Here is a 17,797-nt window from a genome sequence, read left to right as displayed (position 1 = left end):
TTGCTGCTAATGGCATTATTTCATTCTTTTTTATGGCTGAGTAATATTTGATTGTGTGTGTGTGCGTGTGTGTGTGTGTGTGTGTGTATACACCACATCTTCTTTATCCATTCATCTGTCGATGGACATATGGTATTACTTATATGTGCAATCTAAAATATGACACAAATGAACATATCTATGAAACAAACAGACTCACAGATACAGAGAATAGACTTGTGGTTTCCAAGTGGGAGGGAGTGGGGGAGGGAAAGATTGGGAATTTGGGATTAGCAGATGCAAACTATTATATATAGGATGGATCAACAACAAGGTCCTACTGCATAGCACAGGGAACTATATTCAATATCCTGTGATAAACCATAATGGAAAAGAATATGAAAAAGAATATACATATATATAACTGAGTCACTTTGCTATATAGCACAAATTAACATAATATTGTAAATCAACTATACCTCATAAAATTTTTTTAAAAAGAGCCATTCTGGATATCCCAACAGTACCCCTCCCTCCCGTGCATACACTGACCTGCAACATCAGGCCTCTGTGAGGTCACGCTGTTCTGTTATGTACTTGTATTTCATAACACTTATCCCAATTTGTAATTATATATTTGGGTGATTTTTATTAATCTCTCCCCTCCCCAATAGACTACGAGTTTCATAGGACTAGGAGAGCTGTAATTCTGCTCTTTGCAATACATCTCTCTTACACTTTACACCATGACGGGCACATAGTAGCTCATACACATGGGTTGTAATAGATAATTCATGCATGTTAGCATCACAGAGTAGTGGGATTAGTAATAATTTGAGAGAGTGTGTCACATTAAGGCAAACTACCTTCTTGGCATGTGTTGATAGAGTCTTACATGTAAACATAAGAAAATGGTTCCAGCAGATTTACTTGAGTGAAATGGATGCGCTGAAATATTTGAATGACTATGGTAGTCTCAGGATGCCCTGGTAGGAATTGAGTCTCATAAGAGATGACAACTTGGTCGTAGGGTTGTAATGAGATCTGGGAAAAATTGCTGAATTCATAGATGAGGCATTAGAAAGTAAGCACAATCCTAGCTTTCAAATAATGGAAATAGGGACAACAGAACTGATTTGTTTTTTGGACCTAAAACAAATAGACTGCAGGTTTTTTCTTCAGCAAAGATGGGTTGATTTGGGATCAGTGGAGAATTGCAATTTGGGGTCTGCAACCCTGGCGAGCCATGTGCAAGTCCCACTTGATGAGGAAAGGAGAACCCTTTTATAGAAGAGAAAAGGAAGTTGGAAGGGCTTTAGTAAACAAAGAGTCCATGGCTTTTCATTGGCCAAGGTCTTGCCAGGGAAGAAGAGAAGTCTTTCTTCTTCCTGTTGGGCTCTGCTATCGTTGCAGGGTGTGAGAGCTCCCTCTCTGGTCTCCTGACTCTATTTAATTGAGGTTTGTTTATTTTTTACAAAAGCTATAAGAAATGGAAGTGTGATTTCCAAAGTTCTCTATAGGAGGAAGAGCAAGTCCAAAGGCTTTGATAAACTGGGTGATAGGAGTTGTGGATGAAGCTTAAAATGATGCCATGATTCTACATGCATGTATATACCTGCAAAAGTGCCCTCCTTAAAGAAGGGTCTAGGACAAGGAAATAGGGGGTGAACCTTAGCTGCCTTCAAATAACTACAGAGTGCTTGAAGGAAAAAAATATATAATCTGCAACAATAGCATGAGAATTAATAGTAGCCGCCCAGCTTGAAAAGAGCCATGAAACCTGGATTTGAAGTCTTCTTGCCCAAAGTTAGAACTCCTTTTGAAGCTCTCAGATGCTTAAATGACAGATGATACCAGAATTCATGTGGTTAACTTACTGATGAGGACCTTGCTAATAAGCAGCTTAGGAAGATCGTACTACAAAGAATCTCCACTTTGTGTTGGGGAGTAAAGTCACTGTTGTACAAGAATTTGCTGCCTTAGGGATAGGAACTTCTGTATGTGATGCCTTAGAAGATGCCTTTCCCTACTGGAAGCAGAGACTAAGGGTTTAGGGGAAATAAAGCAGGAGGAGTGTTGGGAATAGATCTGGAATTGCCACTCTAAAAAGTGGCCAGGTTTTTTTGTCCCCCATTAGTATAGGAATCCTCTTGAAAATTCTCAGTATGTTTTGGAAACTTTCAAGGCACTACTGTGGTGAGAAATACATAATCCAAGAGTCTCACCCATCTACATCTATAATAAAAAGGGTAGCACAGTGATTCCATTATGTTTTGTGGGTGTTCTACTCTCCTTGGCCATCTATGTTTCTAAGTGATCCCTGGGACATCAAATTAAGAGAATATTAAGAGTGTTTTGGAGGCTGTCTTAAACTGGGGGAAACAATATCACCACACCTCTAGGCCTCCATTTGTGATCCGAAAATGCACTTTTGTACCTATTTATTTGATGTTACTAAGGTTTTGCTAATAGTCATGCCAGTGTTCGTTTTTCTGCTGAGCAGCAGTATGGTACAGTGGTCACTACCTTAAGTCAGCCACTTTTGATCACCAAGAGCAAATGGAAAAAGAGCCGACAGGACACACTCCGTCAACCTATAATGCTGGTTCCTGAGCTATGCCACCTGACAGGTACTGTGGATTTATACCATCTTCATAAAAGACAGCCCTTCTTTAAAGTCACCAGTATTACTTTACAGGATTTTCACAAGACTCCACATGACCCAGACTTGTTCTCTCTGATTTTCTTCTTCTTCCGGATACAACAGTTATGTCTTCTCTAATAGAAATCTGTTCTTGCTTGTTTGGTGTATTATCTTTCAGATTTTTTTTTAAAGGCTTAACGGATGACCTGCGTAAAGACTACGGAATGATGAGAGAGTTGTCCACCTATATGAGGATGGATCCAGGTAGAAGGCAGCGTAAATTGCTAACACTCATGGATGCTTTAAGAGAGTAAGTGCTTGGCATTCCCTGGCTGTCCAGTGGTTAGGACTCCATGCTTTCACTGCTGAGGGCCTGGGTTCCATCCCTGGTCAGGAAACTAAGATCCTGCAAGCTGCACGGAGTAGGTGCTACTTTTCTGTGTGTGTGAAGTGGAGACCTGTGTGGATCACTTGGCATCTCAGATTCTTCAATTAAAAAGTGACGATTGGGAAGAAAGTGATATTTGGGGAGTGGGGAGGTACAACTCTATTTTTTTCTGTCATTGCAGTGTTAGAGGAGGCCAAGAGGGGGTAAGAATGAAATAGATTCTAAGTGCCTGCACAAGTGTGAGAACAAAGACAAGATTGTTTGAGTTTTATGGAGTTTACCTGTAGCATCTTGACACAAAGCACTTTAGATGAGAGGAATACTGACTTGTGTTTTGCAAATGGATAATTGCCTTTGCGTATTTTCTTGGGTTTGAGCATGTGGAAATATTTTTTCTTTCAGAAATAATACTGTACAAAAGGAGCTTCGAGACTGGAATTTGGAACTTGAGATGGAGTTTTTATCCTTTTCTGGAAGAACTTTGCAAGATGTAAGAATTCACCAAGGAAGAAGAACTGTAAGACAGCTGCAGGATTGTCATGTCAGAGTTGGGTCAAATTAGTAACAACCTAAAGAGGAACTAACTCGGTCATGTCAATAACTATGACTGCTGTTTTCAGACTACCTGTCATTTCCATATGAGAGGACAAGCCATCATTCAATAAGAATGCATGTAACATGCTTGGCATAGAGTAAACTCTGTATATCTTTATTAGTATTGTGTACATTCTCTCATGGTAAAATGATCCTCCAAATGTATCCTTAAGAGTCAAATACCTAAAATCATAATAACCCAGAATAACCCATGGTATTCTAGTGTGACTAACCTATATCTTAAGGAAAAATAGCTAACATTAGACCAGATGCGAAAGACTACAATATACATAAATTTCCTTGGATTGCCTTTTTAAGTCAGCGTTTAATTCCACCCCCAGGATTCTCATCTCAATTGTTTGTGATTTCATAGATCCATGCACTTTGAATATCTGTCACATGCAATCTTATGTTACCTGTTCTTGCCCTTCAGCATTTTGAATGAGCATCATAATGACAGTAGAAAGCAAGTGGTTTGTTGATTTCTTAATTTTAATGGACCTTTACCTAGAATATAATGTGTTGGAGCTTTTCAGGATCAACTGACAAATGAGAATTTCATGTTTAGATTTCATGTAAAACTCTGTCCAAGTTCTTACTCTGTATCTTGTGGGGAGGGGGAACAAGGGAGGGATTTACTTTTTTTTGCAAACATGTTTGAAAACATGTCAGATTTTATATTCATTAGTTATAATAAACTTATTTTTAAAGTACTTTAAAAAATCTTGTCATGACTGAAGTTTAAAATGGTAATGTTTCAATGGGAAATAGCACAGATTTACAATGGAAAGGATCTTAGATGATGTTGGTTTTCTTTTTTTTTTTAATGAAGTTTTATACCATGTCTTGAATTCTCCTCCAGTTTGACAACCATAATGCAGATTGGTCAAGAAACACAAGGGAGGTACCTGTACTTAGAGCAATGTCACTGGATCACTGGCTAATACCCTATACTAAGGGAAATTATGGAACAGCCCTTACCTTTCAGCAGAATCTACAGAAATTCACACCCAAAATGGGCATAACTGTCAGAAATGCAAAACTGTAAGTAGAGCAGAAATTATCTACAATTTCAAAATCGGTTGCTGGCAATTTGAAAGTGGAAAAACTTCTTAAATTGTAGGAATCCGTCACGTTATCCAAACTCTGAAAGTGTGTAAGCAAAAAAGTAAAGTCTGCTCTAGCCCACACATATTAAATCAGGCTTTTGTGATCTATGAATTTCTGGTTATTGGGCCACATCTTGAAGACATGAGAATTAGCAACTTGATGTGAGCGGACAGGGGAGGAGGGAATAGTAAAAACTAGTTTCCAGTCTTGTTTCCAAAAACTGAACTTGTTTTTGTCTTAAAAACCTTCAAATGAAATACTTACCTTGGCAGTCTATCTTGCCTTGTTTTATGTCATGCTTCATTGGCTGTATAAAATGTGACATGTTTCACTGTTCATTACTTTTGAAATATAGATGAAATACTTATTTTCTAGGCTTGAAGCAGATGATACAGTCCATTCTTATATAAGCACCTTAGAAAAACATGCTTCACAAAAAACACAGATGGTAAGTGTCTATTTGATGTGTGCCCCGTCCTTAGTGAGTTGCATTTGTATGTATTTTAGAATTTGGATGTTGCCATTGGTTTCCTAAACCAGCCAAAAAATATAAATTTACCCCTACAATGTAGCTGAATACAGACTTTGGGGTTTAAGCTACTACTTAATATCACCATGTTATGCTCATTCTTTTAGGCTTGAGGACTTAGAATTATTTTTTAAGTCTCAGATTAAAAAACACCATACAAATATTAAGTAATATGGATTATGGTAGGCACACATTCATCATTTCTCTCTCCAGCTGTAACCTGCAAAGTCTATGATCTGTTCTCTTCCAGTAAGTGTTCTTTCGTCTGGTATTTCTCATGGAATTTTTCCTTTCTCCCATCTGTTGTCATTATGTTGTATCTGAATTACTAAAGCAACATCTTTCTTCCTTCCTTGGTTTCTTTCCCCAAACTCATCTCCCATTCTTCCTTCATCATCCAGGATGCTCTTTATATCTATCTATCTACCTACCTACCTATCTACCTACCTATCTATCTAATCTAGATATCTTGGCAGCACCGGGTCTTAGTTGCGGCATGTGGGCTTCTTAGTTGCGGCATGCAGGATCTTTTAGTCGCAGCATGTGGACTCTTAGTTGTGGCATGCGGGACCCAGTTCCCCAACCAGGGATTGAACCTGGGCCCCCTGCATTGGGAGCGTGGAGTCTTACCCACTGGACCACCAGGGAAGTCCCCAGGATGCTCTTTAAAGGGATCTTTGTTTCTTGATCCTGAAACCAGGATATTCCTCCTATTGTCTTTTCCATAGAGCCTAGACTTTTCTCTCCTTTCAGCTTCTACCAAGCAACCCTGTAGGCTACTCTGAAGGATACCTTCTGTGAGCCATTATTATACTCAAATGAAATCTTACTTTTGAAATCCTGTTCTTAAATCTGTGTCTTGCTTCCTGTTACTTTGATTGAATGCCATGCTTCATGCTTCTCTGGTGTTGTAGCCTTAACTGCTCAGCTAGGTCAAGGAAGCCTCCGGTGGGACTCAGCAAAGCATCACATGTTAGAATGGAGTTGAAGAGGCCTTGGTGGTGGTTTGCATCCCAACTCATGACATGACTTTCTTTGTTCATTTAGCATCTGCCTGGAAAATGAAAGACTGCCTTTCTAATTGTGGGAATTTCTCTTAAGAAAGTGTCTGAAACTTGAATGGGAACTTGCCCCACTTTTACTAATTTATCCTAGTTTTTCTTTTTGGAACAGTATCTTTTATTCAAGGCAGTCCCTTAAATATTTTAAGGTGTCTTTTCAAATGGTGGGGAGAGCATGCCTACAATCTTATGCATTCCAAACAACTGGGAATGACCAATAAAATAGGAACTGGAAATTATGTGTAAAACATCTTTTGGCACAAAAGTAAGTCTCCCTAGACCAGGAACAGAGGGGAATTCTCATATATAAGCAGGGGTGAAGCCATGTGGCTCACAAATTTCAAAGGCTGTGTGGCGCTGGGTGGGGGCCAGAACCAGGCTGTGTAAAGTAATCCACTGAATGTGATGGGAAGACATCAAGTCACATATTTATGTTATATCTCAAATTAAACATTAACTTCCCAAATATTAATATGAATTGGTGGTAACACTACCAAGAGTTCATAAGTACTCACATAGTTTGGGAATAATAAAGAATTTAATTCCTATAAACGTGTGAGCTGGTGGAGTAAGGCAGAAATAGAGGAAATAAAAGCATATTTAAACTACAGACTTTTTTAAACCAGGAAGGAAAAGCAATCTAGTACTGCATTAATAATTTAAGGCTAAAAGAATAAAAATAGTCATCTTACACATAATATTAATAACCTATTCCTCAAAATCAGATATTGGCAGTAAAAATGGCAACTGTGAACATAGTCCCTGTTATTTTAGAGAATCTTTTACGACTTTTCTGTTTAAGAATGAGTACACACCAATCCAATCTAAAACCTCCACTATCTATTTTCCTGAATATTTTAAAACTTTTTTTCTTTTCACTTTATATTTTCAGACTTATAGGAAGAGTTGCAAAGACAGTACAAATCTCTCTATAACCATCATCCAGATTTCCCAACCAGTAAATTTTATCACATTCCTATAATAATTCTCTCTCCCTCTTTATATTTACCTACATATAATCATTCTTTCCTTCTCACTATATATATATATATGTATATATATACCTGTGTCATTATTCATAGTAGTTACATGTGTGTATATATGTTTTTTCCTGAGCCACTTATCTGATCTACACCCCTAATCCAAATTCTTCCAATCGTTCCCTTTTATAGCAAAATAAATTCTTCGTCTGGTCCATCAAGGGTCACCTGAGGCATCTAACCATCAGGCTTTTTCCGTCTTCTTTTAATCTGGGAAGTATCTTCAATCTGTCTTTGGGTTTTATGGCCTTGACATTTTAGAAGTGTACTGGCCAGTAATTTTATAGAACAATCCTCAATATAGGTTTGCCCATTTCCTCATGACTAGATTCAGGTCATGCATTCTTGCAGAATATCACAGAAGTATTCTATGGTTTACTAAATCCATCATATTGGGAAGCCCATGATGTTGATTTAACTGGTCATTTTTTTTTTGCTATTCATGGTTTAAGTCATCAGATCTCCATGTAATAATTTTTTTATTATTATTAGAGTTTAGTTGATTTACAACGTTGTGTTAGTTTCTGCTGTATTAACTGGTCATTGTAATTTAGCTCATATGATTAAGTTGAGGTCTGGTAGGTTTCACCATTATAAAGTTAGTGTTTTATCCCTTTGTAATTGATTAAATTTATTATGGCACGACACTTCGAGACTATGCAAATGTTCTGTTTCTCATTGAAGTTTCACTCATTAATTTTAGCATCCATTGAGGATTCTTGTCTGAAACAGTAGTTAACATGGTCTCACCAAATAGTGATGTCTATGTTTCCAATATCCCTTCTATATTTATTAGTTTGTATTTTATTATAAGGAAGAGCTCTTCATTCTTGTATAAACACACTCATGGATTCTTATTTAATGGATCATAATCTTTTAATCTCATTGGATGCTCACTTTGTCCCCTTCACACTCACTATCCTACAAATGAAACTACTTCCCTGCCTTCTTATCACTGTAGCTTAATGTTGTCTGTTCTTGAACTTTACCTAAAGAGCCATATGCTTTCAGTCTTGTGTTGGTTTTTCTTTGGCTCAGCATTGAGGTTTATCTTTGTTGGGTGTAGCTGTAGTTTTTTGTTCTCTTGCTCTAGATGGTAACCCATTGTTTTTAACTTAATGCATCCTATTGTCAAACATCTGGGATATTTGTAGTTTTGCTATTACTTAAGCACCGTCATGACTACTTTTGTACTTGTCTTTCGTGCTTATATGTATGCATTTCTGTTGGGAGGCACCTGGGAGAAGAATGTTCCTTTGTCACTAGATGCTGCTAATCAGATTTCCTTAATGGCTGTACCAAGGTGGTACACACCCACCATCAGCTGGAACATTCTCATAGCTTCATGTCTTTAAAGCATAGTATTATAAATCTAACCTGTTTAGAGTGGTAGGCTCAAGATTTAACTCGAGTACCCTTTCCTTGGCAGGACCTGGTCTTTAATTTCTGTCCTTCTCCCTCTTTGAGGAGAGGTTGTTAGTCTTTTCAGAGCCTTCCAACCTCTCAGCCGTGTTTACTGGGATGGGCAGATACCTCAGGAGAGAACGCAGCCTCAGTTGCTGGGATCACCTCTCTGGGTCCCTACTTCTCTCCTATCTTAACCCTATCATTCTTTATTGCCTTGTTAAACTGGCTGAGCCTGAAACAGGCATGTTTCTATATCTTCATCAGCTTGAATAGCTCTTAAGAGGAGACAGGTCCATGCTATTCCAGAAGCTGAAATTTTAGGAGACAATATTAGCTGACCACTCTCAGGAAAGTCAGATCAGCAGATTTAAAAAAACAGAATCTAGAAGATTTTAAACTTGTACCTAAAAGCTTGACCTACTAACCTACTAACATATATATATATATATATATATATATATATATATATATATATATATATATATATATATATATACATATATATATATATGAGAGAGAGAGAGAGAGAGAAAGGGAGGAGGGAAAGAGAGGGAGATGTGTGCGTGCGTGTGTGCGTGTGCATGTGCGTGTATAAAATATGGACCCAAAAGATCAGGTGCTCTTTAAAAGTGCATCTATAAGTTCGTTTTGTCTTCGTCTTCAACTGATCACACTGGGCTTGGAGAAACCTAGGCAAATAATGAAGAACCAGGATCCTATCGACCACATACACTGACCACAGTACATTACAATTAGAAATCATTAAACCACGTACACCTGAAGAAACCATTATTTTTTTAAGTAACAGTGATATTAGAGAGAATAATGGAAATTTATTAAACTCTTAGAACCGAGGGACTATATAAGTAAGTACCAGGCATCAAAACGTGGGTGACACAGCAAACTAGAAATGAGACCTACAGCCCTTGATGAATACACTGGGAATGAAGTCTGGATTTTAATGCATCAAGAACCAAGTCAACCAAAGTAAAATAGAATGAAATCAACAGTAAAAAGAGAAACTAAATAGAAAACAATCTGTAAATAAATCTAAAGCTTTGGAAATGCTAAAATTTGATACTGTCAAGAATAATGAAAAAGAGTAAGGCTCAACAACACTAGGAAAAATAGAGTTCATTATTAGAGATTCGCTGGTGGTTAAAGAAATATTAGGAGAACACCATGGGCTAGAGTGGGCCAGGAAGTTTGAAATAGGTTGTTTATATTTTTCTAAAAACTGGTTAGTGTGGTGAATTATAGTGTGGTGAATATTTCTTAGTCCATGCAGGTAATGCATTTAATAAAATCTTATACTTTTTCATGTGAAAAGAAAAACTCACTTAATCTACAATGAGAAAAGAATTACCCTAATCTGATAAAGAACGTCTGCCAAAAACTTCTAGAAGCATCATTGTTAAAAAGAATATACTGATGATTTTTCCCATTAGTCAGAAACAAGCCAAGCGGTAGCCTCTCTTCCTAACGGCTCAGTGTCCTACTGGAGGTCCTGGCGAGGGCTTGGAAACTTGCTCTGCTGCTTGTAAATCAGGCAGTTTCCATAACAACCCCCAAGCTTGTTTGCTGGTGGGGGCAGATAACAGTATTTATCTCAGTGGATTGGTGAGAGAATTAACTGAATCAAGTAAAATGCTTGGCAAGTGCCCCACACAGAGCGATCATCCCATCAACGGTGACTGTCCTGAGGACGGTATAGTTCAGTCTATGTTTTTAACCCATCCATGTTGACTTCATGATAGACTTCTGGAAATGGAACGATTCCTGGGAACGGAATGACTAGGATGAAAGGGTTTTGCAAGTTTCAAGGATCGATGCATATTGCCAAATGCCTGTCTCACAGCCTGTCTCTTCCAAACACTCATACTCACGCTTGTTGAATGTAGTGTGATTCTAGACCCTTCGCCCTCATGGATTCAGATATCTGTTTAATAAATAGTCTCTACTTTGTCAGTGCTCCAACTATATAGCTTCCTCGACACGCATCCATTTCTCACATCGCTGTGTTCTTGCATCTTGGGGAATGTCATGTTTGCTTTCTTTCAAGGTCCTTTTCTTGCTGCCCACTGAAAATAAAGAAATTTATGATGGCATAAAAAGACATGTGTGTGTCAATTACCCGATTCCAAGCCAGTGTGTGTTGAAAAGGACCTTAGAGAGACCCAAGACGCCACTGACCATCGCTACAAAGATTGCCCTGTAGATGAACTGCAAGCTAGGAGGTGCCCTCTGGAAGGTGGATATAGAAGTACGTGGGGATTTTGTTGCCTTCTCTTGCTTTCATCTGTCTTTGGTAGAATTTGTTAAGGTCCTATTTAATTGGAAATTTGCTTTGTGTTCTAACTCAATCTGCTACCTTGTTTAAAATTTAAGTTGCAGAATGCAATGTTCATCGGTATCGATTGTTTCCACGGTATTGTACATCGACGGAAGTCAGTCGCAGGATTTGTGGCAAGCATCGATCCAGACTTGACACAGTGGGTAAGCTTTGGCAGACAGTGTTTAGTGGGGAGCTATCTGGAGACCAAATAGGAGAGGCGGACCTAACACACATTGATGGCAAGCTCCATGGACAAGTTGTTCTTAGTGAGGTGCTCTCCTGATCTTCTGGCAAAGTTAGGCTCCCAGAACATTTTGTATGGAAGCCTCTGATCATTCTCTATTGCTGCCTAACAACTACGACAAAATGTGGCAGCTTAAGACAACACTCACATGACCACGGACAGTCCTGTGGGTCAGATGTTGGGCACTGCGTGGCTCTCAGGGCCTTACAAGGCCGAGATTTTGTTTGTTTTTTTGGCTGCACTGCACAGCATGCGGGATCTTAGTTCCCCGACCAGGGATCGAACCCATGCCCCCTGCGGAGGAAGTGCAGATTCTTAAACACTGGACCACCAGGGAAGTCCCAAGGCTGAGTTAAGTGTCACATAAGCCACATTCTCACCTGGAGGCTTGGGATCCTCTTCCCAGCATACGTCGATGTGGCAGAGCCAATTTTCTTGTGATTGTGGGACAGAGGACCCCACTTCCTTGCTGGCTGTCACCTACAGCTAGTCTCAGCTTCTAGAGTTTCATCCACGTTCCTTCTGATGTGCTCCCCGCCTCCCCTCCAACTTCCAACCCGCCAATTCACACTGTGTTCTCGTTCTCTTTTGAATCTCTCCATCTTCCTCTTCTGTCATCAGCCAAAGAAAACTCGCTGATTTTAAAGGAGCTCATGAGGTTGGATATCATCCATCTGGAGACTCTCCTTATCTTAAAGTCAACTGTGCCATATCACATCATCACAGGGGCCAGATCTCACTATGTTCACAAGTTCCAAGGATGAGGACAAGTAGAATTCTGCCAACCGCAGGATTTGATCAGTGAGTCTCTGCACAGGGACACATGAGGAAGCACTTAGGATATACGTGGGTGAAGACACATATGGGAACATACCCAGTGGCCTGTAGGTATAATAAGATCTTGTCTTCATACATTTGTATATAATGTACCTGAATAAGGAGATGTGCTTCTATATCCTATGATTCTCCTTTTCTCCAGGGACCTTTTATTTTCTGTGCGTAGAGTAGAAAATAAAACCCATAGTGCAGATGGGTTTGCATATTCTTCTCTTGTGCATTATGGTATGTGGGACAGTCACAAACCACCACTATGTTCAATGCTGTTTGTGGCCCACTAGGTATAATTCCACAGTATCCTTTAAGGATCTTTTTCTTCCAGTCATACTCTAAATAGAGTAACATGGATTTACTCTGCCTTTTTTAGTAGAAAATGTTGTGATAATAGGTAAAAAGTTAAGCTTGCATTCATGCAATAGATATTTTTGAGCACTTGCTATGTGTAAATACTGAGAATGCAGCAGTGAAAATGTAAAGCCAAAATATCTGATCCCATCCATCGGAGTACAGATTCAGACGAAGAGGCAAACATACATCACACCCTATCAGGTCATCCTAATACTCTGAAGTAAACAAAAACGCAATAAGGGGATAGAAACTCGAGACAAACAGGTGATTTTACTTGATACGCTGAGCAGTGGTCACAATAGCTATTACTGTTTTGAAGCAAACTGCTCCCTCCAGAGCAGATTCATATGGATGAACCACTGTTTACGACATTGAACTAGAAGTAGGAGTCTCCAGAAAAACACTGGGTTTGCACTTTGTGGAATTCCCCAGGAGCCGAAACAATATGAGTCATATGTATTCAAAGCATGTATAATTTGTAGTTAATGTTAACAAATGTTTCCATTCTATCTTACTCTTTGTGTGCATTCAAAACGTCACAAAACGCCTAAGATATGTGAAGAGACCAACACTTGGATCTGCAGCCGGATGAAGAATGGATCTTTAATTGGATCCTCAACTACTGATAGTGACTTTTTTTTTGGTCATAGATTAATTTCATCATTTTGATTCTGAATTAATCTTGTTTTCCAAACTAATGGCTTATTTTTCTCCATACAGGTGGTTCTCTCAATGCATCATCCAGCAATCGGGGCAGGAGCTTGTCAATGGGCTGACAACCTGCTTGCACAGTCAGTGCCTGGTGGAGGCTGGAGGGCTTGAGTCTATACTGGTGGAGATACTGCCCCCCCACCTGGGACATCTGGCAATGAGTGAAGACACTTTTGGTTGTCACAGTGGGGATAGAGGTGCTATTGGCATCTAGTGGACAGAAGTTTAGGGATGCTGTTAGATGTCTTACCATGCATGGGACAGCAACACTCCCTGCCCCTGACCACCACAAACAATTATCTGGCTCAAAATTTTCATACTCTTGTTAAGTATGGACTAGACTGAGGACTTAAGCAGTGTCCTGAAAGCTACCATGTTGACAAATGAACATAGAAGTTGTCAAAAACAGTGGCCACTTTGTTCCAAGTTATGGTTTATTTATATGTGTTTCTGACTTCCTTTCAGCTGCCTTGAAGCTCTGGTATGAACAAAATTCATCTCTGCCACATTCTATCATTGGGTATCGAGATGGAGTGGGAGAAGGACAGCTTCAAGCACTGATTGACCAAGAACTAAAACAGATGGAGTCCTACTTAGAAAATGCTTACAGAGGACAAAGGTGGGTATATTACTCATGAAGTGCAGATTTTGTAAGCTTTACATTTTAGTTTCCAGGGGCAGGGGGGAAATATCTACAACAACTGTGATGTGTGAATTGGAAAGCTGGATACAGAGAGCTTCAGTGGATGGGTGGGGAGAAAAAAACAGACCCTTCCCCCTTTGTGTTCCATGCCCACATCAGAGGAGAAAGCAGAACTGAAGCCTTGCAGTAGCAGGTTGTTTCCCCATATGGAACCCCATGATTCTTTCTTTTTCTAATCTCCTTCCAAACCTTGATGGAGGAGGGCTTGCTAACCTCAGATATTCCTAAAAGTCCATGAACATAGCCTGTCAATGGTTTGTACTTATCCAGCTCCTTTATCCTGGAGTTCTGTTCGTCCCAGGACTGGGGATTCCTCTCAGTTCCCTTCTCTGGCCTCACCTGTTTGTCAGTGAAGCCTGGTGCCCAGCACAGACAGTACAAGTAATCTTGACCTTGGGAGGAAGGGACCCTTCCCCTAGGATCTGAATGGCTATGAATAGAAACCTCCTCCTTTACTTCCTGAATCAGGCTCTTGGAGCTAAGACAGTAAAATTGGGGTGTGTGGAGAACTACCATCTGCAGACTCCTTTTAATGGCTCCTACGTGTGGGCTGTTTTCGACACTCTGAATGCTTCTGAGATAAGGCAGAGCAACCAGAGTGACACTGATCATAATCTTTTAAGTGTCAGACTAACTTTCATCGTGGTGAAGAAACGAATAAACACCAGATTTTTTATTGAAAAGGATGAGGGAAGACTTGACAATCCATCTCCAGGAACGGTTATTGATTTAGAGGTGACTAGGACGGAATGGTAAGCCATCTTTCTTTATTTTAAAGATTCCTTTTTATTCAAATAGTAACAGAATTTTTTAAGGTTTGCATGATTTGCACGAGAAAGGAAGAATTGACCTAAAGAAGGTTAAAAATGGTAGGTATGTTAGATAATTTTTTCTGTCTTCAGTCATTTTGTTTCTCAGAGAATTTTAAAAACAGACAAATATTTATTGATCGTTCTAAGATGATTCAGTTGTTAGGAAGAAGGCTAGAACTTCTGGTTAACTTTAGACTTGTAAAGTGAATTATGCAAATGAGAAAGTTATGCAAAACCACAGCAAGAAATAAAACAGGACATTCATACCAACAGATAGGGAGAAATGAATTAAATTTGAAGAAAGACAGAAACACTGATTTTTCTAGTAGAAGGCATGAAAGGATTGAAGAAAACAAAGCAAATGAAAAGTACAATTAACAAAGTGTAACATAAAATGATATAAACATTCAATATTTACAATAAATTGGTTAACCTTACCACTTATATAATTTAGGGAGTTTGAATATATTCTGGTGATTTGCAGGGATGGATAGTCCCATCTTTCCCTGAATCTCTGAATCACATTACCTATGACCATGTCTAACGTGCTAATTTGATGTTTGCTGCCTCTAGGCATCAGTGCATATGCTTTTGAGTTTAAATCCCATGAGCGTTATTAATTGTCAATGTTTCACTGTCCTTTGTAGATTTGCTTTAGCAAATCATTGCTCAACAGTTAGCCAGGCTTCTAAATAAAAAGGAAACTCTGTATCATGGATTTCTGTAAATTGTTACTTCAGAGACTAGGTTTGCTACATTGTTTTTCTTCTAAAATAAGCTTGATACCAATTATGTTCTATAATTCTAGGTATGACTTTTTTATTGTGAGTCAGTCTGTGAAAGAAGGCACTGGCACTGTCACTCCCACTCATTATAACGTCATCCATGACACGCTTTACTTGAGCCCAGATGCAGTACAGAGTCTAACTTACAAACTATGCCACATGTATTACAATTTTTCAGTAAGTATTTTTTTTCTTTAATTTGGTAATGTGCATCTGTTAATCCCATACTCCTAATTTATCCCTCCCCCCTGCACTTTCTCATTTGGTAACCATAGGTTTGTTTTCTGTGTCTGTGAGTCTGTTTCTGCTTTGTAAATAAAAATAAGTTCATTTGTATGCTATTTTTTAGATTCTACATGTAAGTGATATCAAATAATATTTGTCTCTGATTTACTTCACTTAGTATGATAATCTCTAGGTCCATCCATGTTGCTCCAAATGGCATTATTTCATTCTTTATGAATGAGTACTATTCTATTGTATACACATACCACATCTTTGTCCATTCATCTGCTGATGGACATTTAGGTTGCTTCTGTGTCTTGGCTATTGTAAATAGTCCTGCTACGAACATTGGGGTGCATGTATATTTTTGAATTAGAGCTTTCATCTTTTCTGGATATACGCCCAGGAGTGGGATTGCTGGGTCATATGGTAGCTCTGTTTTTAGTTTTAAGGAGCCTCCATACTGTTCTCCATATGAACATGGTTATGGTACCATGAATATGGTAAGTATTTTTTGATACTGATTTTCCTTCAGATCTGTGAAATTGTTCAAAATTGAATCTACTTTTTGAACCTTGGATATCTATAAAAATTTAAACTTAGGGAAAGCAGACATAAAAGTAAAAAAATCTTTTTGGTTGATCTTTCTCCTAAAGGGTATTATCCGAGTTCCTGCTCCTTGCCATTATGCCCATAAGCTGGCTTACCTGGTGGGCCAGAGTCTTCACCAAGAACCACATGAATCTCTGTCAAAACGTCTCTTTTACCTTTAACATAGAGAAGAAAGCATGATGGGATGTTGAAAACCACAATTTGTAAACTTATTTTCTCATTCTGCATCTGTACATCTTAAATTTTTTCCTAGATGCACAATCAGAATTTAAAACCATTCTTGACTGGACATGGATGAGACTCCAAGTGTGTTATGCTATTTTCAATACTACCACTAACTTAACATGAGGCTTCTCTTCTCCAGGCGGGAGAACTGACAGTGAGAGTTTTGTTTTACAATTTACCTCTCAAATGTGTTACAAGGACTTTATGATTAAACATGCCTGAATACTCTGTACTCCAAGCAATGCTGCTCTAATTGTAAAGGTTGGGGGACTTCCCTGGTGGTGCAGTGGTTAAGAATCCGCCTGCCAATGCAAGGGACATGGGTTCGAGCCCTGGTCCAGGAAGATCCCACATGCCACGGAGCAACTAAGCCCATGCGCCACAACTACTGAGCCTGTGCTCTAGAGCCCATGAGCCACAACTACTGAGCCCACATGCCACAACTAATGAAGCCCACGTACTCTAGGGCCCTGCCCCGTAACAGGAGAAGCCACCGCAATGAGAAGCCCATGCACCACAATGAAGAGTAGCCCCTGCTCGCCACAACTAGAGAAAAGCCTGCACGCACCAATGAAGACCCAAAGCAGCCAAAAATTAATTAATTTTAAAAAAAAGGTTGGGCATTAGTCACATGGAGAATATATATATCTATGAACAAGTAAATTCTACTTGGAAAATCATACCTACTTTATTTTTGTAACATCCTTTTTCTCAAGGACAGTGAAGACATAAAAGTGGCAAAATTAAATGGGAATTTATTTGTGTTTAATATTTTGTATGAAAGAAACAACCTATATATGAAATAGTTTGTTCTTTGTACCTGCATGGGAATCTGAATTTTTTCTGGTGGAGCTGTAGTAAGGAGAGCTTTGCGATTTAAAAGTTGGTGGCTCAGGAATGTAACGTTTTGTCACATTTTCCACAAAGAAGGTAAATTAAGGGCTTTGTTAGCATTTCTGTTTAATTCATTCTCTTGTGCATGTTCTAAGTGTGACATTATTGTGTTAGCTGTACCATCATCAGAAGAAAGTCTTGAATAAGTTGTTTAAATGAAGCTATCATGTTTTTCCTGAAAGCAGACACATTATTTTTTCCCTCTCCACTTAAAACTATCTTTAAATAGACTTAAGAAACAATATGTGGGACTTCCCTGGTGACACAGTGGTTAAGAATCCGCCTGCCAATGCAGGGGACACGGGTTCGAGCCC

General features: G+C 38.9%; 1 protein-coding gene across 1 annotated transcript in view; it reads left to right on the top strand.

The window, feature by feature from the left end:
• Positions 1–16,525, top strand: part of PIWIL3 (piwi like RNA-mediated gene silencing 3) — a gene marked incomplete at both ends in the record, with an annotated part of 52,902 nt that extends 36,377 nt beyond the window's left edge. The window contains 13 exon segments of the mRNA XM_082417029.1: positions 2,483–2,609; positions 2,816–2,933; positions 3,414–3,528; positions 4,468–4,649; positions 5,091–5,163; positions 10,815–10,967; positions 10,971–11,015; positions 11,141–11,244; positions 13,237–13,307; positions 13,693–13,846; positions 14,554–14,682; positions 15,551–15,704; positions 16,409–16,525. Of these exon segments, the coding sequence (XP_082273155.1) occupies positions 2,483–2,609; positions 2,816–2,933; positions 3,414–3,528; positions 4,468–4,649; positions 5,091–5,163; positions 10,815–10,967; positions 10,971–11,015; positions 11,141–11,244; positions 13,237–13,307; positions 13,693–13,846; positions 14,554–14,682; positions 15,551–15,704; positions 16,409–16,525 (1,542 nt within the window).
• Between the last annotated feature and the right edge of the window lie 1,272 nt (positions 16,526–17,797).

Source organism: Balaenoptera physalus (genome assembly GCF_965194825.1).
Source record: "Balaenoptera physalus genome assembly, chromosome: 12".
Taxonomy (NCBI): domain Eukaryota; kingdom Metazoa; phylum Chordata; class Mammalia; order Artiodactyla; family Balaenopteridae; genus Balaenoptera; species Balaenoptera physalus.
This window is presented reverse-complemented; position numbering and strand designations above follow the sequence as displayed.